General features: G+C 33.7%; 1 protein-coding gene across 1 annotated transcript in view; it reads right to left on the reverse strand.

The window, feature by feature from the left end:
* The window catches only part of LOC148944600 (GPI mannosyltransferase 3-like), a 95,406-nt gene that overhangs the window by 46,334 nt on the left and 24,612 nt on the right, over positions 1 to 24,460 (reverse strand). The window contains exons 4-5 of the mRNA XM_089100645.1: positions 14,499 to 14,649; positions 12,450 to 12,737 (exon numbers count right to left, since the gene is read on the reverse strand). Of these exons, the coding sequence (XP_088956771.1) occupies positions 12,450 to 12,737; positions 14,499 to 14,649 (439 nt within the window). The remainder of the gene's footprint in view (positions 1 to 12,449; positions 12,738 to 14,498; positions 14,650 to 24,460) is intronic.

Raw genomic sequence — 24,460 nt, forward strand, 5'->3', positions numbered from 1 at the left:
TTGGCTAGTGATTTAATGTTTCATTTGATTTCTTTTTTCAGTAGTTTCTTTTTTTTTCCAAGATGGGCCTCTCTGTTTAGCCTTTTCTCTTTCTATGAATGTATATCAAATGATGATTATTAACCATTATTTTTAAAAACATTTGTTTCTTTATCTCAAGTCTATATATTTACCAGTAATTTCTTGTATTTTTGTTCAAAATGGGCCTCTGTGTTTAGTTTTGAAAAATTAGAAACTCGTTAAACATGCTTCCTCCTAGGAAAAAAATAAGACTAGAGATTCAAGTCATCAGGTTCCTAGCCAGAGGCGTCCTGAAGGGGGGCGGGGAGGGGCGCACCACCCCCTAAAATTTTTGGCATTCGGTAAAATTATCGCCGATAGTGAAAATTTTGGCAGAAATTTTGCAAAATAGGCCAAAATTTTGCAAAATTCTTGATTTCTGCGGAAAATTTGGCATAAATCAGGTAGCGATTCGATAAAATTTACGAAGGTCGCCCCCCAATAAATGAGCCTCGGGACGTCCCTGTTCCTAGCACCCCTTTTTATTAATGTATAATAGTAACAGCTCCCCCCTCTCCACCCTTTCGACCTTTAAAGCAGACAATAATAACTAACAGCTTGGTTCTCTCAAGATTTGACAATTTATAAAGACTTGACAATCCTATTTTGACAATTTATGGGTAATACTGTACAGCTAAGGCTCTTCTGATTGAAACTTTGTAAAACAAAAAGAGTAACACATTTCAAACTCCTTGTGACGGTCAATGCAGTACAGTGGCGGATCCAGGGGGGGGGAGGGTGCTCTCCCCCCCTAGCGTAGACCAAAGTAGTATAATTTACTTAATTAACTCAAGTTTGCGTTAATTAAACTTGCTGCTAACGCAAGTTTATCGGATTAACCTATCCCCCCCCCTAAAATGTTTTTTCGGATCAACCTATTTTGCGCCCCCCCCTCCTCCCCCTAAAAAAACTGGATCCGCCCCTAATGCAATATACAACCAACAGATTGGTTCTCTCAAGAGTTTTTCTCAGGGTTTATTCAATAAAAAAAAGGCTTGGAGCAAAGATGGTGCTTTGGTATGGTCTCATCCATTTAATTAGTTCAAAGGGTACAAGGAATTTTAGTTTTTATTCAAACATACCGTGTCTAGATTATTTGACCTTTGGATCAATAAAATTATCCCAGGTAAAAAAAAGAGAACCATAAGAGACACATCTTTGACCCTATTTCTCATAAAAATTACTAAAGTCTAAGTTCTCCAGATATGACTTCGCTGTCAATTTGAGGATGCAAATCTTCATTAACATTGCTTCACTTTTTGGATTTTTACCCTTTTGTTGTGAGAATCGTTCAGTTTTGTTCTCTTTTTGTTGATAGATACCCCAAAAATAAACAAAGGTTTGACATATCAGAGGCAACGCTGTAGCGTTGCCTATAGCAAAGGCCATACGGCTCCGATGTTTTATTATTTATTATTTGTTATTATTTTTTTCTCCAGAGGCACTTCATATGGAAGGGGTTGTAGTAAAAACTTAAAATGGGTCTAATTCGAATGGAAATTGTGAGTTATAGTGCCCGTTTTAATAGTCAAAAGTTAATGGATGGCCACTAGCCCCCCCCCCCACGCCCACAATTCCCCCAAACATATACAATCAAAATTTTGAGATAGCCATTTTGTTCAGCATAGTTGATTTCCAGATAGAAAATATTTTTTACGAGGAGGACACTCCCTCAAAACCCTCAGGGCAAGGATTTTAAGTTATACCCTGGGGGAATATGTGGTTTTTATAGAAGGCGTCGTTGTATAAACTTCAAAACACGTTCAATCGATTGGAAATTAAAGGGCTAGTGCCCTTTTTAATAATCGAAAGTGATTGGAGTGTAACTAGTCACCTCTCCCCCCCCCACGCCCATCGTTTCTCCAAACACATCCAATCCACATTTTGAGATAGCTAGTTTGTTAAGCGTATTTGATTTCACGATAGAAAATATGTTTTTGAGGAGATCAATCACCCTCCATCCTCAGGGCAAAATTTTTATCCTGTGTCCTGGAGGCGTAATATACTTTCAGAGAAGGCGGAATCGTAGAAACTTCAAGAAAGCTCATTTAATTAAAAATTCAAAAGCCTAATGTCCTTTTGAATTGTCGAAAGTTATTTGAGGGCCACTAGCCCCCCCCCCCACACCCATTATTCCCCAAAACACATCCCAAAAAAATTTGGTGACAGCAATTTTGTTCAGCGTAGTTGATTTCCAGATATAAAATATATTTTTGATGAGGAATCCCCCCCACAACCCTCAGGGCAAAGGTTTTAAGTTAGGCCCTGGGGACAAATAAGGTTTTTATAGAAGGTGTTGTCGTAGAAACTTCAAAACAGGCTCATTCGATTGAAAATCGAGAGTTCTAGTGCCCTTTTTAATAGTCGAAAATGATTGGAGGGTACATAGCCCCCCCACGCCAACAATTCCCCCAAACACATCCAATCAAAGTTTTGGGATACCCATTTTGTTCAGCATAGTTGATTTCCGGATAGAAAATATATTTTTGAGGAGGACACTCCCCAAAACCCTCAGGGCAAGGGTTTTAAGTTATGCCCTGGGGGCATGTAAGTTTTTTATAGAAGGCGTTGTCGTAGAAACTTAAAAACAGGCTCAATTGATTGGAAATTAAAGGGCTAGTGCTCTGTTTAACAGTCAAAAGTGAGTGGTGTCCAACTAGCCCCCCCCCCCCACGCCCATCATTCCCCCAAATACATCCAATAAAAATTTTGAGAAAGCAATTTTGTTCAGCATAGTTGATTTTCACATAGAATATATATTTTTGTCGAGAGCAATCCCCAACAAGCCTCAGGGAATTAGTTGTAAGTTATCCCCTGGGGGCATATCATGTAGTTAAAGATAGCGTGGTAGCAGGAACTTCAAAACAGGCTCATTCAATTGGAAATTCAAAAAGCTAGTACCCTGTTTAATAGTCGAAAGTGATTGGAGGGCAACTAGCCCCCTCCCACGCACATTATTCCCCAAAACACATCAAATCAAAATTTTTAAATAGCCATTTTGTTCAGCGTAGTTGATTTCCTGATAGAAAAGATATTTTTGAGGAGGTCACTCTCCCACAACCCACATGGCAAGGTTTGTCAGTTATGCCCTGGGGGCATATAAGGTTTTTATAGAAGGCGTTGTCGTAGAAACATCAAAACGGGCCCATTCAATTGGAAATCAAGGGTTCTATTGCCCTTTTTAATAGTCGAAAATGATTGGAGGGCAACTAGCTCCCCCCACGCCCATCATTCAGCCTAACACATCCAATCAAAATTTTGAGATAGCCATTTTATTCAGCGTAGTTGATTTCCAGATATAAAATTATTTTTGAGGAGGACACTCCACCAAAACCCTCAGGACAAGGGTTTTAAGCTATGCCCTTGGGGCATATAAGGTTTTTATAGAAGGTTTTGTCGGAGAAACTTCCAAACAGGCTCATTCGATTGGAAATTAAAAAGCTAGTGCCCTTTTTAATACTCGAAAGTGGTTGGAGTGTAACTAGCTCATCCCCCCCACGCCCATCATTTCCCCAAACACATCCAATCAAAATTATGAGAAAGCCGTTTTGCTCAGCGTGGTTGATTTCGTGATAGAAAATATATTTTTGAGGAGGACACTCCCCCACAACCCTCCGGGCAAGGGTTTTAAGTATGCCCTGGGGGCATATAAGGTTTTTATAGAAGGAGTTGTTGTAGAAAATTAAAAACAGGCTCATTTGATTGGAAATTAAAGGGCTAGTGCCCTTTTTAATAGTCGAAAATGATTGGAGGGCAACTCCCCCCCACTCCCATCATTCCCCCAAACACATCCAATCAAAAGTTTGAGATAGCCATTTTGTTCAGCGTAGTTGATTTCCAGATAGAAAAATATTTTGAGAAGGATGCTCCCCCACAACCCTCAGGGCAAGGGTTTTAAGTTATGCCCTGAGGGCAAATAAGGTTTTTGTAGAAGGCGTTGTCGTAGAAACTTAAAAACAGGCTCATTCGATTGGAAATGAAAGAGCTAGTGTCCTTTTTAATAGTCGAAAGTGATTGGAGTGCAAATAGCTACCCCCCCCCCACGCCCATCGTTTGCCCAAACACATCCAATCAAAGTTTTCAGATAGCCATTTGGCTCAGCGTAGTTGATTTCCAGATAGAAAATATATTTTTGAGGAGGAAACTCCTCCACAACCCTCAGAGCAAGGATTTTAAGTTACGCCCTGGGGGCATATAAGGTTTTTATAGAAGCAGTTGTCGTAGAAACTTCAAAACAGGCTCATTCGATTGGAAATTAAAGGGATAGTGCCCTTTTTAATAGTCGAAAATGATTGGAGGGCATCTAGCCCCCCCCCACGCCCATCATTCCCCAAAAAGCATTTCAATCAAAATTTTAAGATAGCCATTTTGTTCAGAGTAGTTGATTTCCAGATAGAAAATATATTTTTGAGGAGGACACTCCCCCACAATCCTCAGGGAATGTGGGGGAGTTATGGAACTTTTAAGTTATGCCCTGGGGGCATATGAGGTTTTTATAGAAGGCGTTCTCGTATAAACTTCAAAACAGGCTCATTCGACTGGAAATTGAAGGGCTAGTGCTCTTTTTAATAGTTAAAAGTGATTGGACTGCAACTAGCCCCCCCCCCCCCGACGCCCATAATTTCCCCAAACACATCCAATCAAAATTTTGAGATAATCATTTTGTTCAGCGTAGTTTGTTTCCAGATAGAAAATATGTTTTGAGTAGAACACTCACCCGAAATCCTTTGGGCAAGGGTTTTAAATTATGCCCTGGGGGCATATAAGGTTTTTATAGAAGGCGTTGTCGTAGAAACTTCAAAACAGGCTCATTCGATTGAAAATTAAAGGGCTAGTGCCCTTTTTAATAGTCGAAAGTGATTGGAGTGTAACTAGCCCCCCTCACCCCCTCGCCGATCCTTTTCCCAAACAAATCCAATCAAAATTTTGTTCAGCGTAGTTGATTTCCAGATAGAAAATATGTTCTTGAGGAGGACACGCCCCCACAACCCTCAGGGCAAGGGTTTTAAGTTATGCCCTGGGGGCTTATAAGGTTTTTACAGAAGGTGTTGGCGTAGAAACTTCAAAACAGGCTCATTCGATTGGAAATGAAAGGGCTAGTGCCCTTTCTAATAGTCGAATGTGATTGGAGTACAACTAGCCCCTCCCCTCAACGCCCATCATTTCCCAAAACCCATCCAATCAATCTTTTTAGATAGCCATTTTGTTCAGTGTAGTTGATTTCCAGATAGAAAATATATTTTTGAGGAGGACAATCCTCCACAACCCTCAGGGCAAGGGTTTTAAGTTATGCCCTGGGGGCATATAAGGTTTTTATAGAAGGCGGTGTCGTAGAAACCGTAAAGCTCCAATGGGGCAGTAGGTTTTAGGCTTCTGCACTGAGGCGATACCCAAACTCTTATTTTTAGTTATTTTAATTCGATTCAAACTTGATTTGCATATTCAATTTAAGTTTCACTCGTTTTAAGATTTATTTATTCATTTACATTAATATATATTGTATGTTTGTTCTCATTGATTGTTTATTTAATTTAAGTAAGAGAATGATTCTTTTACCGTTAGGGGAGCGGGCAGTAGCCATACTCTTGTTTGTAGTGAAAACACTATTCATCAAAAGTACATAGCCCCTACTCCCTGAAGACGACCGCTGTCTAACAACCAATCCTTAAAACAATTCTCACTTATCTATGAATTCTTTTCTGCCAATTACTATAACTAAAAAAAAGTTGAACTTATTTTGTAGAAGTTTGTGGACACTTAAGTAAGAGACTGATAATCTATGAATCAATGAAGCACTAACATCGTTTTGACTTCCAACGATGTACGTGTTACAGCTATGCCATTGTCCCTGAAATTTTTTTCAGTAAATGAAGAAATAGTCACTTTCAACCTCAGAGTGGTTGAACCACCTAATGGCCATCATTAATGTGTGAAACAGTTATACACTATAGCATTGCTTCTGACCTAAAAAGTTGAGTAGAAATTTCAGCTTCCATTTTAATGAATATCCGATATTATCTGAGGGGACTATGTTTGCGGGAGCATATTTCACGGCTGGGAAATTTCTGCTGGGTGGAATTTAACGCGGGGGAATTATCAGCAGGAAATTAAAATGTTCTTGGAGGGGGGAGGAATTTCCTAGGGGTGAGTTTTCCAAATGTGAATTATTCAGGGAGGGGACGACTAAACCCATTCGATAATATTCTAAATTTTACATCTGAAAGTAACGGGAATAAAGAATCAACGAAAATGTCAGAGATAGCAGTTCGGCTTCCTTTGGAATAATATTTTTGTGTCTTTTGAAAAAAAGTTAGTTTCAAAAGAAAAAATAAATTCATCGGCTTTACTTCGTCTGTGGGTTATAAATTCCAAATATGAGGGGGGAGACTTCCCCCCAAAACTATCTACGCTAAGGTTTCAGTTTTTATTTCGAGTCTGACAAATGAACGCAATTCGATAAAAGTATTACTCAAAATAACGCATATACAATAATATATGCATGTAACACGGAACAATAAATCAAAATTGCATATTATGAGTTGAGGCTCATCCAAATCATGGGCCAGGGGACTCACCATTCCACAATCTATGAAAGCAACCCTGGAATAACTAAAAATATAAGGTATTTTTGAGTACAACTTCCACAACTCAAACGGTCCAACATTCTATAGCCCAAAGAGTCTCTCTAATCTCCTAAATCGGGAACGGAGGAGATAAGTGAAGTTTCGCCCCGTATTGGATGAGTCTCCAACCTTACCCTCCCCCTCTCCTACTGTCTACGCTAAAGTTTTCTTCTTTATGCCAACTACGCTGCCCCCCCTCCAAAGACTTTAATAAGTTAAAGTTCTGTATGGTAAAAGTATATGATAAAACTATTAAAAAATGCTAAAAATTAGAGTCATACTGAAAATAAGGTTAAAAGACAAACTTTACAATAAATATTAAATTATTGTGGCACAAAAAATACAAAAAATGGTCTAATCAAAACGATGCTGTTCTTTCTGAATCAACAAATGAAATAACCTAGCAAATGGAATAACCTAGCAAGATCCATTCATTGTTGTGTGAAAAAATCAGGTTTGATTTTTCAGAGGCATGTAAATTAAGCTGTGTATAGCAAAGGCCATAAGGCTTCAATGATTTATTATTATTAATTTAAAAACAAACATTACATAAAAATTGCTAAGAAGAGTAAAGAGCCATATTGAACTCAGGAACTGCAGAAATTAATTCATATTATAATTAAAACTCAAAAAGACTAGAAATTAATGTTAAAAAATAAAAAAAGACCCGAACAAACAGAGATTAAAATTAATCATCTTACAAACAAAAAGATAACCGATTCAAACATAAATAAATGAATAAATTCTTATACACCTTCAATATTTTTTATTACTTTCCCCCCAGAGCAGCTTTATATGCAAGGGTTAAAAATACCATTATGTTAAAAATAGTTGAAAGGTTAGGTAACAAAACTCTGCTGTCGACAAACCCCCCAAGGTCCTGGGGGCAGGAAGGAACTCTCGTATGAACTTCAGAAAGGACTCATTTGATTGGAAATTTGAAGTTCTAGTCCAGCTATTACGAGTCAAAAGCGATCGAAGTGTAAATAACCCCTCCCCCCACACGCCATATAAGGTTTTTATAGAAGGCGGAGTCATAAAAACTTCAAAAAAGGCTCATTCGATTGGAAATTCAAAGGTCTAGTGCCCTTTTTCATAGTTAAAAGTGTTTGGAGTGCAACTCGCCCCCCTCCTCCGACGCCCGCCATTTCCCCAAACTCATCCAATCAAAATTTGGAGAAAACCATTTTGTTCAACGTAGTTGATTTCCAAATAGAAAATATGGTTTTGAGGAGGACACTACCCCACAAACTTCAGGGCAAGGGTTTTAAGATATGACCTGGGGGCATATAAGGTTTTTATAGGAGGCGCTGTCGTAGAAACTTCAAAACAGGCTCATTCGATTGGAAATTAAAGGGCTAGTGCCCTTTTTAATAGTCGAAAGTGATTGGAGTGTAACTAGCCCCCCTCCCCCCCACGCCGATCATTTCCCCAAACACATCCAATCAAAATTTTGTTCAGCGTAGTTGATTTCCAGATAGAAAATATATTTTTGAGGAGGGCACTCCCCCAAAACTTTCAGGGCAAGGGTCTTAAGCTATGCCCTGAGGGTATATAAGGTTTTTTTTATAGAAGGTGTTGTCGTAAAAACTTCAAAAAAAGCTCATTCGGTTGGAAATGATAGAGCTAGTATCCTTTCTAATGGTCGAATTTGATTGGAGTACAACTAGCCCCCTCCCCCCGACGCCCATCATTTCCCCAAACACATCCAATCAAAATTTTGAGATAGCCATTTTGTTCAGCGTAGTTGATTTCCAGATAGAAAATATGTTTTTGAGTAGACACTCCCCCACAACCTTCTGTTAAAAGAAAAGACCAGAAATTACTGTTAAAGAAAAAACAAAACCCCGAATGAACAGAAATTAAAATTAACTATCTTACAAACGTAAAGATAACCGGTGCAAACATAAATAAATGAATAAATCTTATATAGCTTCAATATTTTTTATTACTTTCCCCCCAGAGCTGCTTTATATGCAAGGGTTAAAAATACCATTTTGTTAAAAATAGTTGAAAGGTTAAGTAACAGAACTCTGGCGTCGACAAAACCCCTCAGGGCCCGGGGGCAGGAAGGGATTCTCGTTTAAGTCGAAAGTGATTGGAGGGCAACTAACCCCCCTCTCACGCCACCTTTTCCCCAAATACATCCAATCAAAATTATGAGACAGCCATTTAATTAAACGTAGTTTTAAGTTCTGGAAATTAGGTTTTTGAGGATGACAACTCCCCCACAGTCCTCAGGGCAAGGGTTATAATTTAAGAATTCTCCGAATCCTTCCCATTATTTCTTATGGAAGGGATGCTCGTATAAACTTTAGAGAGGGCTCATGTGAGTGGAAATTGAAAGTTCTTGTTCACTTTTTAAGAGTCAAAAGAGATTGGAGGGTAACTAGCCCTCCCCCCCCTCCTCCAAGCCATAAATGCATCAGATAAAAATTTTGAGATAGACATTTTGTTAAAATAGTTCAAAGTTCTGATAAAAAAAAAACTCCGGTGTCAACACAGCCCACCAGGGCCCGGGGGTAGGCGTTTTAAGTTATGCCCTGGGGCATAACTTATTAAGGGGGGCTTATAACTTATGGGAAGGGGTTTTGTATGGAAAGAATACATAGGAAATCTATTATAATTATCCAACTTTAAGGTTAAAATACATACTCTGTGATAGATGCAAAATTGCTTTGGCACACAAAATCCTATTAAGGTCAATTCCAAACAGTCGGGATCCCTTTGTGTCAGCAAGTGAAATGGTTTAAACCCCCTTATTGGAGCTATTTTTTCAATCCATTCACTGTTGTCAATCGCTGTCCACAAGTTATGCACGCTGTCTATTATTCATATATAAGGTTTTTATCAATGAGGTAATCGTATAGACTTTGAAAAAAAGCCACATTCGATTTAAATTGAAAGTTCTAGATCTGTTTTTTAAAGTCAAGAATAATTGTACAGTAAGTAACCCCCCCCCCTCCATGAAATAAAAACTTTAAAATTTTTTAAATAAAAAAAGAACAAAAATGAATTAAAAAAAAAATTTCCGAAAAATAATTTTTTAAAATAAAATTAATGGCAATTTTAAACTTAAGCTCAGTTTATACAAATAACTGTTAAAATTCAAACTCAAAACGACCAGAAATTACTATTAAAGAATAAATGAAACCCAAAACGAACAGAAATTAAATAAACAATCATAGCAAAAAACATACAACAAGTAATAATATAAATGAATAAATAGATCTTAAAGCGAGTAATACTTAGATTGAATATGAAAATCAAGCTTAAAACGAAAACAAATATTTTGCTATTAAAGTATAAATGAAACTTAAAACGAACAGAAATTAAATAAACAATCAATGCGAACAAACATACAATATATATTAATGTAAATGAATAAATAAATCTTAAAACGAGTGAAACTTAAAAAGAGTATGCAAATCAAGTTTGAATCGAATAAAAATATCTACAAACAAAAGTTTGGGTATGGCCTCAATGCAGAAGCATATAACCTACTGCTTCATTGGCGCTTTACTGAAAACAAATTATATTAAAAATGTTTTCTTTTGTACTTCATAATGAAGATAAATATTAAAATTACAGTAAAATTTTTAACTGATGAGCTTTCAGCAATTAATATCATTATGCATCAAATATTCAGCTTAATTTGTTAGTTCTTTCCAAGATTGGTCAAGACAAATATAGTTTCACTACGAACAAAATGTGAATACTGCCCCCTTCTTTAACTCCAAAAACCTAAAGCCTTTTGCGTCATTGGTGCTTTACTGAAAACTAATTGCTCGTATATTACAAATTTATTCTTTTCCAGTTCTTACAGCATTGAAAATGAAAATATAAATTACAGTGAAAAAAAATCTTGAACTGATGGATCTTTCAACAATTAATATCATTATATATCTAATATTCAATTTGATTTTGTTTATACTTTCCAAGACTGTTCAAGATTCATATAGTTTTGTCATTTTCTGAACTCTGCCGTTTTTTCTAACTAATCGTTTTAGTCTACTGTGAAAACATTCTATGGCTTCTAGGCCTTTCTATTTGAGCAAAAAACTGCACCTCAAACTTTGTGGAACATGTATTTTATTGCATGAAACAACAAAATATAATAAAATGTGAAGTTTCGGAATGTTCCACCACTCGCAAGCAAGTGCCATTGGTATTTCTGAATCCACATGGTCAATTTAGGGGGTGGAGGGTAGGCTAGTTCTCGTAGCAGCCCCATTCGGTCGTGGTATGATTCACATTTTCAACACCTGGCGTCTGGACTATCATATAATCTACCAAGTATACAACTACCCCAAATCAGTATCAATAAATAAATGAAACCCAAAACGAACAAAAATTAAAATAAATATTAGAGTCAAACTCATAACGAGCATACATTATTATGAGTAGGGTTCGAAAATCCTATACTTTCTAAAAATCAGAATATAACTTGTACTTTACTGAAAAAAAATTCAAATGAGTTTACTGAAAAAAAAATATGCATTGTTTATTTAATATACCTATACTGACATTTATTCCCTAAAATCATAATTAATTTTTGATTTCTTAAAGTTACAAAAGTGAAAATACTTCAAAGAATTGTTTTCAGTAAAGCGCCAATGACGCAGTAGGTTTTAGACTTCTGCAGTGAGGCGATACCCAAACTCTTGTTTGTAGTTATGTTTATTCGATTCAAACTTGATTTGCATATTCTTTTTAAGTTTCACTCGTCCTAAGATTTATTTATTCATTTACATTAATATATATTGTATGTTTGTTCGCATTGATTGTATATTTAATTTCTGTTCGATTTAAGTTTCATTTATACTTTAATAGCAAAAAATTTGTTTTCGTTTTAGGCTTGATTTTCATATTCAATCTAAGCACTACTCGCTTTAAGATCTATTTATTCATTTATATTATTACTTGTTGTATGTTTTTTGCTATGATTGTTTATTTAATTTCTGTTCGTGTTGGGTTTCATTTATTCTTTAATAGTAATTTCTGGTCGTTTTGAGTTTGAATTTTAAAAGGTATTCGTATCAACTGAGCTTAAGTTTAAAATGGCCTTTACTTTTCTTTGAAAAACTTATTTTTCGGAAAGTTTTTTTTTTAATTAATTTGATATAAGAATCAAGAAATCAGAAAGTAGTCTCCAAAAAAGCTTTTAAAAGTTAAAATTGGAATAAAGAAGAAAAAGATGAAGAAAGCCTATATTACCTTGTAAAAAATAAAGAAAACACGAAAACTCCAGACATTTGCCATAATATTCCTGATTTGTAAAAGAAAGCAGTTTCCAAAAAATCTTAAAGGTGATCAAATGGGAAAAGAGAGAAAAAAAAAAACCTAGACTACCTAGAAATAAATAATGAAACTGCAAAATTCTAGCGAATTGCAATAGTATTTAAATTTGTCTTAGAAAGTAGTTTCCAAAAAATATTAAGAGACATGGGCGCCCATAAGGGGGGCACGGGGGGCATCCGCCCCCCGCTGGCTGAATGATGCTGCCTTATTTTTATATTTTTGTTCTGAGATTTCTATTATATAGCATTAAAAGTGCCAATTAGACGAGATTTGCTCCCCTCTGGAATTCAGCTTATGGGCGCCCATGAAAAGAGATAAAACGGAAAAAAAGCCTAGATTATCTTGCAATAAATAATGAAACAATAAAAATTTAAGCTATTTGCAATAGTTTTCAATTTTTCATAGAAAGCAGATTCCAAAAACGCGTAAACTCAAAAAAAAAAAAAAAAAAAAAAAACAGATTACCTTGTAAAAAATAATGAAAAAACATAAGTTACAGCGATTTGCCATAAAATATCCAACTGTTTATCTTTTTTCCTCCTGAACATTGAGAACCATTGCAACACAAATGGTAGAGTTAATATATGAAGCTGATCTGGTATCACATGAGTCAAATAATATGTAAACTTTTGAACTCCAAATATTGTAGATCCTTGGTTGTAGACATTAAACATGAAAAAGTGGTAAGGATTGAAGACAAATCTTTCGCAAAAATACGAGTCGACTGCAGTTGAAGCAGCCAGCAGTAGAAGACTAAAAAAGAAAAAATAAATTGAAATTAGGAAATTTTCATAATCGAAATAGGGAATTTTATAATCGAAAATAGAAGCGTTTAGAAAATTTTTGCACTATAATCACCTCAAATTTTACCGTTATACTGCTTATAAACTAACAGTTTCCGGTACTTGTATGATATAGCCCCTACCAAATATTCTTCTAATGTTTCTCTACCGCTCAATATTAATGAAATATACCTAAGTATAATAAAAGAAAATAACACTATAGAAACAAATTTGGGCAATATATTTGCACATTAGGAGGAGGGTGTGGGTAAAGTATAGCAGATCTGCATGCCTAATGTGTTAAGTACAATTATTCTGCATATTATGAAGGAAAAAATGTTTTCTAACTTCACACTGTCCAAATACTTTACCCCCCCCCCTAATGGGCAAATATATAGCCCAAATTTCATATTTTCCATTTATTCTATCACTCCTCTTTGTCTTGTCTCACGATAAGCTCAAAGAAACTAACTAAAAAAAAACAAACGGTTCCATTATGCGTCAATGAATGAACAACTTGAGCGGTAGGGCCTATATCATACAAGTACCGAGTTTCCTCTAAAAAAGTCCCATGCATTACTATCAATTGCTTTGATAATGTACCAAAACTACTAATAACAACTCACTGCAGCACCAAGTTACATGAGGGTCGGATAGCTACGCACCCTCTTCCGCCCACCCCATTCGGGGACAATCTTCTTTTTGTTTGGCCCTAGATGGTTGACCAAAAAACACAATTTTTAGCAGTTCTCTTGCATCTTCTTTGTTTGTTTCTTTCGGGGAGGGGGGATTGAGTCAGTAGAACTATAAATGATATTAAAGTTGCTTAGATGGTTTTACGGAAGGAGAGGAAATACCACTCTTTTTGGAGATTGTTTTTACTTGCGAACCTTCATTAGCATTGAGTTTTTTTCCGAAGTTTCGATAAATAGGAATCGCACTGTTAAAAAAATATCACTGTAAAATGCAAGACATTCAAGCCGCTTAGTGGGTCTGAGAGAGAGAAGGCTGCCCCATTCTCATTTTTAAACCTTGATTAGTCTTATGATATTATTTTTTTTGATATAATAACAAAAATAAATCGAAATATACATCGTTTTCAGTAAAGCACCTATGACGCTATGACCTTTAGAGGTCTTATTAAGGCAGCAGCCCAGCTCTTGTTTGTGGTTATTTATGTTCGCTATAAGTTTAACATAATTATTAACATTAGTTTCTATTCGTTTTGCGATTCATCTATTCATTCACAGTGATCTTGGTTTGATGTGATATTCATTTTATTTTCTATTTGTTTTGGGTTTCATTTATTCATCATTTCAATTATTCGTTATTTCATTTATTCATTACTTCTGTCCGTTTTAATTTTAAATTATTAAACGGGCTTGTTTAAGGATGACAATCCTTAATTCATTGTTTTCGGGCAACCATCTAGGGCTGAACTGAAAATAGGTCGTCCCGAATAGGGAGGGAGGAGTTCGTAAGGAAGGATTTAAGGGAAATTAGAAATTTTTGGAAGGATGTAAAGAGGGAAGCTTTGAATAAATTCGGTTTGAGGAAGAGCGTGGGTAGCTGTGTTGACCTCAGGTGGCTTGGTGCTACAGTGAGCCATTAGTAGTAGTAGTTATTTCTGGACGTTTAGACTTTAGTACAACTCTTTACTTTTCCTTGAAAAACTTGCTTTTTTATCAAACATTTCCAAAATTATTTTAAGAAAAAGAAGAGAAAAAAATACCTGGGGCCAATAGCAATCCTGAATGATTTCCAAAAATTTGTCCAATCACGAACGAGATGTGATATCCCCAAGGGGATAAAAATTACTATGCATGTGCATCTAATGCAAAAGGCTAAGGCAGCAACTATCATATACTGCCAGTACGATCGACCTGAAAATAGAACTTGTGAATTTAAAAATTAATGTATATAAAATATTAAAGTTGGATCCAAAATGAGGGATTTACAGTTTAAATTAAATATATATATATATATATATATATATATATATATATATATATATATATATATATATATATATATATATATATATATATATATATATATATATATATATATATATATATATATATATATATATATATATATATATATATATATATATATATATATATATATATATATATATATATATATATATATATATATATATATATACATACATACATACATACATACATACTATACATATACATACATACATACATAGATACACACATACATACAAACACATACACACACACACATACATACATACATACATACATACATATATACACATATATTAAATATTATTAAAAATAATAATTTAATATATATTAAAAATATTAAAGTTGGATCCAAAATGAAGGATTTGCAGTTTAAATTATATATATATATATATATATATATATATATATATATATATATATATATATATATATATATATATATATATATATATATATATATATATATATATATATATATATATATATATATATATATATATATATATATATATATATATATATATATATATATATATATATATATATATATATATAGATAAGGAAAACCACATTGCAGCACTGAAAAGATTGGAATACCTCATACAGAATTATGCCTGTTCATCCTAATTTTTTAACACACTCTCTACTTTTGATCCATTTTATAATAGCTATAACCCTATTTTCATTTTTAGCACTAGGAGAGGGGGGGGGGGAACAAAACCGACATAACTGCAAAGTTTTTTTTAGTGAAAAATTGCACCTTACTATAATCCAATTACTTTTTACTCTTAGAAGTGCATTAGAACTTTCAATTTCCCTTTTAATCAGCCCTCTCATACGTTTCTACAGCCACCCCTTCTAAACAAAGTGGTCGGATGAAAAAAAGGGGAAAAACACATAAAGGCAAAATCGTTCTTAACAAACTAGCCCCTACCCGGGGGAACTTGATAAATGCGAAAGAGTGCTATATTACGAGTTAACCTTCTTAATTGCCCACCCACTGCTATCCTCTTAGAAATATAGTATCCGTGACAAGGCAGGGCAATTCTCCCACGTAAGGTTAGTTTCAATGGGTGCAATATGCATAAAATAGCGAAATCCCTTGTGCTACTAAAGAGTATGGGTCAGTTTGCATACATACAATTCTGTGATAAAAAAAGGTGTCCTTAATTTTATTGGTTTACATCTGTGACGCATGTCTGTAAGCCAGCCACAGCGTTCCTTGTTTCTGGAGAGAGAAGTAACTCCACCTTTAAAAACCTGATTGGTTTGAAAACCTTCTTTTTGGAATTTTAAACCAGTAAAAAACAAATTGAACCTGGTTGGTTTTCTGTGTAAAATTTTAAGGCAATAACAAAGAACAGAAATTGTTTGAGTCGCAGAAAATTTCTAAAAAGTAAACTCTGGACTCTGTAGTGCTTCTCTACGGTCATTGATCCTTCATGCAAGGGTCCATTCAGTTCTACAACGTATCTTTATTTATCAGTGGCCTCACGGTATTATTTTGTTCAAGCAGTCCTGTAAGGACATTGTGAAAAGAGATATTTTTTACTGTTTTCCTCAGGAAAACTTTAGAAATTGATATTATTTTGCGTGAACTTCCATCAGTCGAATTGATTGAAGTTTTTCAAAATTCAAAACTAAAAAAAAATTATATCGTGGCAAAAAAAGTAGAATAAATCGAAGTTCCTAATGCAGACTTAAGCTGTACTCAGTCCAGATGCAGAGCTCTCAAAGGGTGGATTCACACTAGTATTAAAAGCTAGCGGAAGTAAACGCTTGAACAAGGAGTCAAAAGAAAAAAAGGACACTCCAATTGGGGTTAAAGAAAAAGCAAAATATCCACGAATATGGTGAAAAGACTTTAACATGAAAGACTTAAGAAAATGGGATCATCATGGAGGCGAGCAAAGACTGACGCTCTGAATAGATTTGAGCAGAGAAGGATCTTGCGTAGCTACTTTGCCTCAGAGACTGTCAAAGAGATCTAATTTTTTTTTTCTTCGCTTTTAGTTACATTGTCAAAGAGATAAGGGATCAGAACTAGGTTCAGGGTAAGAAACACGTCTTGTCTAAGCAAAAGCACTACAAAAGTGAATGAGGAGTTACTGTATAATTTTAGATATTTCAATTTACATTATTAAACTCTGGTACATAACTTACCAAGAAGCAAATTAAAGTACAGTAAGTAATCGGTTAAGAAAAAATTTATGTCTCGAAAAAATCATATAACAAACGCCTGGTTAGATAACGACATTCGTTCATCATAATCAAGAAGTGTTTTAATCTAAATCTTTGATTTTAGTCCCGCTCAATTTTTGAGAGAAATCTAACGAATCATTGTAACTGTAAGAACTACAATATAATACTAGTGACTCTTGTCGAACCAGTATCAGAAACAATGTAAAACCTATGCGGATCAAAAAACAACATCTCAAACAGGGTCGTATCCATAATTTTTTTTCGGGGAGGGGAGCTTAGAACATAATTTTTCGGGGGGGTGTACAAAAAAATTAAAAACTTATAAGAAATTTGTTTATTATTCATATTTGTTACCTTTTTACGAGTTGGAGAAAAAAAATTTTTTTCGGGGGGGGGGGGGGTTAGTAGTAACCGTACAATTCGTTGAAAACCTAAACGCAAACTTACGCTTGAGGCATGGATATGTGTTTAGGTTTTCAATGCATTGTACGGTTACCTGGGTCATTTGCAAAGAGGTATCATTTCTATAGAAGGTATAGTAATTTGAAATATCATGTGGAATTTGCTTGAAGGTATATACTGTGCGTACGTGCCCGTACCAAACCGGTTGGTTATAATCTGTTCTGCTTCAAGTTTTTTCTAGCACAATTAACTGAATTTCTATTTCATGATAAACAAGTTTTTTTTTTTTTTATGTTGGATCCGTGTTGGAAAAACCGCTGTATCTTTTTAGTTTTCTTTACAATTCATATTAGTAAGAGAATTGAATTCAAAGAGAATAGTTTTTATTTGCAAGGATATTAGTAGAGGAAAAAAATGAGGGGTGCATTTACATTATTGGAGATTAATGATGGAGCTAACAACAGTGACGTAATTACTTCTTTAGTTTACGATATTTGCGAATTTTTTGCGAAGAGGTATTAGCGTAAAGGTATTGCGAATGTTAATCATGTAATATTTTAAATTTACCCTTTTTTTTCATTGGCAATGTTATCCTTCGGATTTTTTTTTTTTTGTTGTGAGCGGGCTTTTTTCAGCAGGGGTAATAGTTAAACGCAAGGAACTTCCTTTGGGCTGGACGTACCCGGGGGTAAACATTACAGTGGCCAGTTTACACAGGGGATTTTGCCAGATTTCATTGTACTTTCCAGGATTTGTCGAACTTTCTCTTTGGCGACTCAATTTTACACGTGGAGATCTCCCAGCGGAATTGTACGGGGAAATCTTCCGCAGGGTTGAAATCGTCTGGGGGTTTTTCTGTGGGAGATGGGGTATTTTCTGCAGAAGAAAGTCTCCGCGGGGGAAGTTTTCATGGGAGAATATTTCGGGGGGGCGGGGGACCGGCCCAGGAAAAATCGTCCAGGGCGGGGGGAGTTCGCCAATGATTTGAAAAACAATCACATACTAATATAAAAAACAAACCTTTCTCAAGTGAAAGTAGGCTTAGGAGAATATCCCAGGCCTAATTGTGCGCCTGAAATTTTCCTGGGGATATTTTAAGTGAAAATAGAATTTTTTAAGGGGAATTTCCGGGGGTGGGGACTTTCAAAGGGGGGGGGGGGACTTTCCAGGGAGGAATTGTTCGTGGGAGTATTTTTCATGGAAGAGGGGGGGATTTCACGGCATTATCTGAAAAACTATCTGAAATCTAATAAAAAGTTTTTTCAACTGATAGTAAAGAGCAATATTAAAGCCTGATACGAACAGAAATCATTCCATATATGTGGGGCTACCCCCTCATAAATACCTAGCTTTTTACGCTAAAGTGTGACACCCAAATTCATTAAGAACGACTCGCCTGAAACACAAGGCCCTGAAATTAGATTAACAAGCATTTTCGAACTACGAATGTTGCTCCTTAATTTTAGTTGAAAAAATTGCTCTGTATTTAATAGATTAACGGTTAACCAAAATATTCTAATTATGATGATAATTAAAAATTGTTTTCTCTTCAGTTTTTGCCAAAAACTTTTGCATTTTTCTGTTAACCAAATGGAAAAGGAGGAAAAAATCCGTCGTCAAAATAATACCAAGAGAGCGTACATACATACAGAGAGTTCGATGGGACTTTAGGTTTTAATTGACAATAGCTGAATTAATGTCGACTTAGTGTTTTACCCTCGGCAGCAGGGTTGAATAAAATTTTGCACGCCCCTATTACCGCATAGATTAATCCCACTTGTTTATGGAATAGCAACACGGGTTTTGACAAAGAGATAAATTGCATTCTAGTATAATTAGACTAAATATTTACTATTTTCAATTGTATTCCCTTTTTAAGATATTTTTACTATTTTAAAAAACAAACTATTTCTTCGCTTGGAAAGTAAGGGGTTGGGAGGGGCCAATTATTTGTGCATAATAATTTTTTCTTATGTAAAAAAGGGGGGTTTCCTGGGGTGAGGTTTTCCGGGGGACATTGTACCAGTTTTTTTTCCGAAAGCGTGAGTTAACTTTTAAATTAAATTTTAGGTCTTTTGTCTTAGTGATTTGCTCCTCAAATTTTTAAATTGAAAAATGAGTGTGCTGTTCTATTATTAAAGAGAATCTTTCATGCTTTTATCATCAAAAATGTGGAATTTTGCAGTTTTGACAGAGTAGAAGGATTTTGTACGGGAATTAATTTTAATTGGGGAGGAGGGTTTCCAATTTTTTTTTTCCGGAAAATTTAGATAAATTTTAAATTAAATTTTAGGTCTTTTTTCTTATGGATTTGCTCCTCAAATTTTTAAATTGAAAAATGAGTGTTCTGTTCTATTAGTAAAGAGAATATTTCATGCTTTTATCATCAAAAATGTGGAATTTTGTAGTTTTGACAGAGTAGAAGGATTTTGTACGGGAATTAATTTTCCATGTGGAGGAGGGTTTCCAAATTTTTTTTCCGGAAACGTGAGCTAACTTTTAAATTAAATTTTAGGTCTTTTGTCTTAGGGATTTGCTCCTCAAATTTTTAAATTGAAAAATGAGTGTGCTGTTCTATTATTAAAGAGAATCTTTCATGCTTTGATCATTAAAAATGTTGAAGTTTTTAATATTGACAGAGGAGACTGATTTTTTACAGGAATTAATTTTACCTGCGGAGGAGGGGTACCAATTTTTTTTTTCCTGAAAAGTTAGAAAAATATTAAAATAAAATTTAGGTCTATTTTACTAGGGATTTGCTCCTCAAATTTTTAAATTGAAAAATTATTGTGCTGTTCTATTAGTAAAGAGAATATTTCATGCTTTTATCATCAAAAATGTGGAATTTTGTAGTTTTGACAGAGTAGAAGGATTTTGTACGGGAATTAATTTTACATGAGGAGGAGGGTTTCCAAATTTTTTTTTCCAGAAACGTGAGCCAACTTTTAAATTAAATTTTAGGTCTTTTGTCTTAGGGGTTTGCTCCTCAAATTTTTAAATTGAAAAATGAGTGTGCTGTTCTATTAGTAAAGAGAATCTTTCAAGCTTTTATCATCAAAAATGTGGAATTTTGCAGTTTTGACAGAATAGAAGGAGTTTGTACGGGGATTAATTTTACATGAGGAGGGGGTTTCCAGGGGTGAAATTTTCAGGGGAAACTTTACAGATTTTTTTTCCGGAAACGTGAGCTAACTTTTAAATTAAATTTTAGGTCTTTTGTCTTAGGGATTTGCTCCTCAAATTTTTAAATTGAAAAATGAGTGTGCTGTTCTATTAGTAAATATAATCTTTCATTATTGTAACCAACAAATTTTTTTATTTGGCTTTTTTGACATCGTATTCGTTTTTTGTCGTGGGAGTAATTTGCCCGGAGGAGGTGGGTGTCCAAAGCTGAACTGTCCAGGGGGACACTTTTCAGATTTTTTTATAATGCAAAGAGGTCTAAATTTTAAAATAAATTTTAGTTCTTTTGTCTTAGGGATTTGCTCCTCAAATTTTTAAATTGAAAAATTAGTGTGCTGTTCTATTAGTAAAGAGAATCTTTCAAGCTTTTATCATCAAAAATGTGGAATTTTGCAGTTTTGACAGAGTAGAAGGATTTTGTACGGGGATTAATTTTACATGAGGAGGGGGTTTCCAGGGGTGAAATTTTCAGGGGAAACTTTACAGATTTTTTTTTCCGGAAACGTGAGCTAACTTTTAAATTAAATTTTAGGTCTTTCGTCTTAGGGATTTGCTCCTCAAATTTTTTAATTGAAAAATGAGTGTGCTGTTCTATTAGTAAAGAGAATCTTTAATGCTTTTATAATCAAAAATTTGGAATTTTGCAGTTTTGACAGAGTAGAAGGATTTTGTTCGGGGATTAATTTTACATGAGGACGAGGGTTTCCAGGGGTGAAATTTTCAGGGGGGACATTTTACACAAATATTTCTAAAGCACTACATACAAATAACAGAATCAACTTTAGAGGGCAATTTATCTCTAAAAGAGGGGTTATTATTTCCTTACTAAATTTTTCTTCCTTTTTAAGGAGGAGGAGGAAGATTCATACAATAACAAACTGCTTTTTATCTGCCTGGAAAATATTCACATTCATAGTATAACTTTTCGTATCTTATACACTAAAATTTAGAACATTACTTTAAAGTTGTTTATCTCTTTCGGAAAAATTACAGAATTAAAGTGGAGATCCTTATATTCATAGTGAAATATTCATGATCAATGTGTAACTTTTTATATCTTCTACAAAAAATTTGGATTAAAGCTTTAAATTTATGTCTTTGGGGAAAAATCTGAATTGAAGTTGAACTTTTTTATATTATTTGGAAAAATATAATTGATCAATAACTAATTTCTTTTTTTATTGAGAAAACTCAGAAGAGAAGTTAAACTTTTCTTAACTTCCTTGAGAAAATTTAAAATTGAAGTAAAACTTTGTCTTTCGGGAAAATATTCACACTGGAGTTTTTTATCTTCATTGAAAATATTCACGATCAAAGTATAACTTTTTCTTGCAAAATAAAAAATACTTTTTACAAAACAAACATATTTATAAAAACATTAAAAATAGTTATTACAGAATATAAAAGCTCGAACAAACTCCAAAGCAGTTCTTAAAAATCAGAAATAATTATTAAAAAATACAAAAATTTTTAAGAAATCCAAAATAGTTCTTACAAATCAAAAATTATTCGTAATAAATACAAAAATACTTTACACAAATCCACAATAGCTCTAACAGAATATAAAATACTTGGTGCAAAATACCAAATACTTGCTTCAAGACACTAAATTTCTAACAACATCCCAAATAGTTATTATAGCACACAAAAAATTCAAACTTATTCCAAAAATAATTCTTACAAAGCAGAAAAAATTCTTGCAAAATAAAAAAGTTTTAAGAAAATCGAAAATAGTTCTTAAACAACAAAACTATTCTTAAAAATAGAAAAAATCCTTTACACAAATCCAAAATAGTTTTAACAGAATTAAAAATAGCTTCTGCAAAATATGAAATACTTGTCACAAAGCACGAAAATTCTAACAACACCGAAAGTACTTCTTACAGAATACAAGAAGTTCAAACAAATCCCAAAAATAGTTCTTAAAAAACAAAAATCATTCTTACGAAATACAAAAATATTTTAGACAAATCCAAAATAGTACTAACAGAATAAAAAATAGTTGTTGCAAAACTTGAAATACTTGTTACAAAACAAAAATATTTCCTAAAACATCAAAAATAGTTCTTACAGAATATAAAAAGTTCAAACAAAATCAAAATTGTTCTTACTAAACATAAATAATTCTTAAAAAATGTAAAAATTTATAAGAAATCCAAAATACTTCTTACAAAAAAAAAATTATTCGTATTAAATACAAAAATACTTTACACAAATCCACATTAGTTCTAACAGAATAAAAAAAAATACTTGGTGCAAAATACCAAATACTTGCTTCAAGACACTAAATTTCTAACAACATCCCAAATAGTTATTATAGCATACAAAAAATTCAAACATATTCCAAAAATAATTCTTACAAAGCAGAAACAATTCTTGCAAAATACAAAAAGTTGTAAGAAAATCAAAAATAGTTCTTAAACAACAAAAACTATTCTTAAAAATAGAAAAAATCCTTTACAAAAATCCAAAATAGTTATAACAGAGTTAAGAATATCTTCTGCAAAATATGAAATACATGTCACAAAGAACGTAAATTCTAACAACACCGAAAGTAGTTCTTACAGGATACAAAAAGTTCAAAGAAAATACGAAAATAGTTCTTAAAAAACAAAAATTATTCTTAAAAATAGACGAAATACAAAAATATTTTAGACAAATCCAAAATAGTACTAACAGAATAAAAAATAGTTGTTGCAAAATTCGAAATACTTGTTACAAAACAAAAAGATTTATATGCCTTTCCTTGGCACCTTTCCAAGCGAGCGGGGACTCCCCACTGGTTCCTACACATTGCAAAAAGTGAGCAGTACGAAAACTCCACGTATTAAACCATCCGATTATTCGCGGCCCCACTCGGGAGCTAAAGGAACCGCCGCCCTCGCTTTATTTCATTTTTTTACGGGTCCTTTCGTCCCGGTTCCGTGGCCCCACGTAAGCGGCTGAGGTTGTACCTTAAAAAAAATGTATTAAAGCGCTGTGGGCGGTAAATGTCTCTCCCGCTTGGTCCCTAAAAACCAGGCTGGTTGAAAACGTGGCGTTTTCGTACTGCTCACTTTTGCAATGTGTAGGAACCAGTGGAGTCCCATCGTTTGGAAGGTGCCAAGAAAGGCATACAAATCTTTTTGTTTTGTAACAAGTATTTCGAATTTTGCAACAATATTTTTATTCTGTTAGTACTATTTTGGATTTGTCTAAAATATTTTTGTATTTCGTAAGAATAATTTTTGTTTTTTAAGAACTATTTTCAGATTTTGTTTGAACTTTTTGTATCCTGTAAGAACTACTTTCAGTGTTGTTAGAATTTCCGTGCTTTGTGACATGTATTTCATATTTTGCAGAAGATATTCTTAACTCTGTTAGAACTATTTTGGATTTGTGTAAAGGATTTTTCTATTTTTAAGAATAGTTTTTGTTGTTTAAGAACTATTTTTGATTTTCTTACAACTTTTTGTATTTTGCAAGAATTGTTTCTGCTTTGTAGAATTATTTTGGAATATGTTTGAATTTTTGTATGCTATAATAACTATTTGGGATGTTGTTAGAAATTTAGTGTCTTGAAGCAAGTATTTGGTATTTTGCACCAAGTATTTTTTTATTCTGTTAGAACTAATGTGGATTTGTGTAAAATATTTTGTATTTACTACGAATAATTTTTGTTTTGTAAGAACTATTTTGGATTTCTTAGAACTTTTATATTTTTAAGAATTATTTATGTTTCGTAAGAACAATTTTGATTTTGTTTGAACTTTTATATTCTGTAAGAACTATTTTTGATGTTTTAAGAAATATTTTGTTTTGTAACAAGTATTTCAAGTTTTGCAACAACTATTTTTATTCTGTTAGTACTATTTTGGATTTGTCTAAAATATTTTTGTATTTCGTAAGAATGATTTTTGTTTTT

This window comes from Artemia sp. Qi Xiang Cuo, chromosome 14, assembly GCF_049724085.1.
Source record: "Artemia sp. Qi Xiang Cuo chromosome 14, ASM4972408v1, whole genome shotgun sequence".
NCBI lineage: Eukaryota > Metazoa > Arthropoda > Branchiopoda > Anostraca > Artemiidae > Artemia > Artemia sp. Qi Xiang Cuo.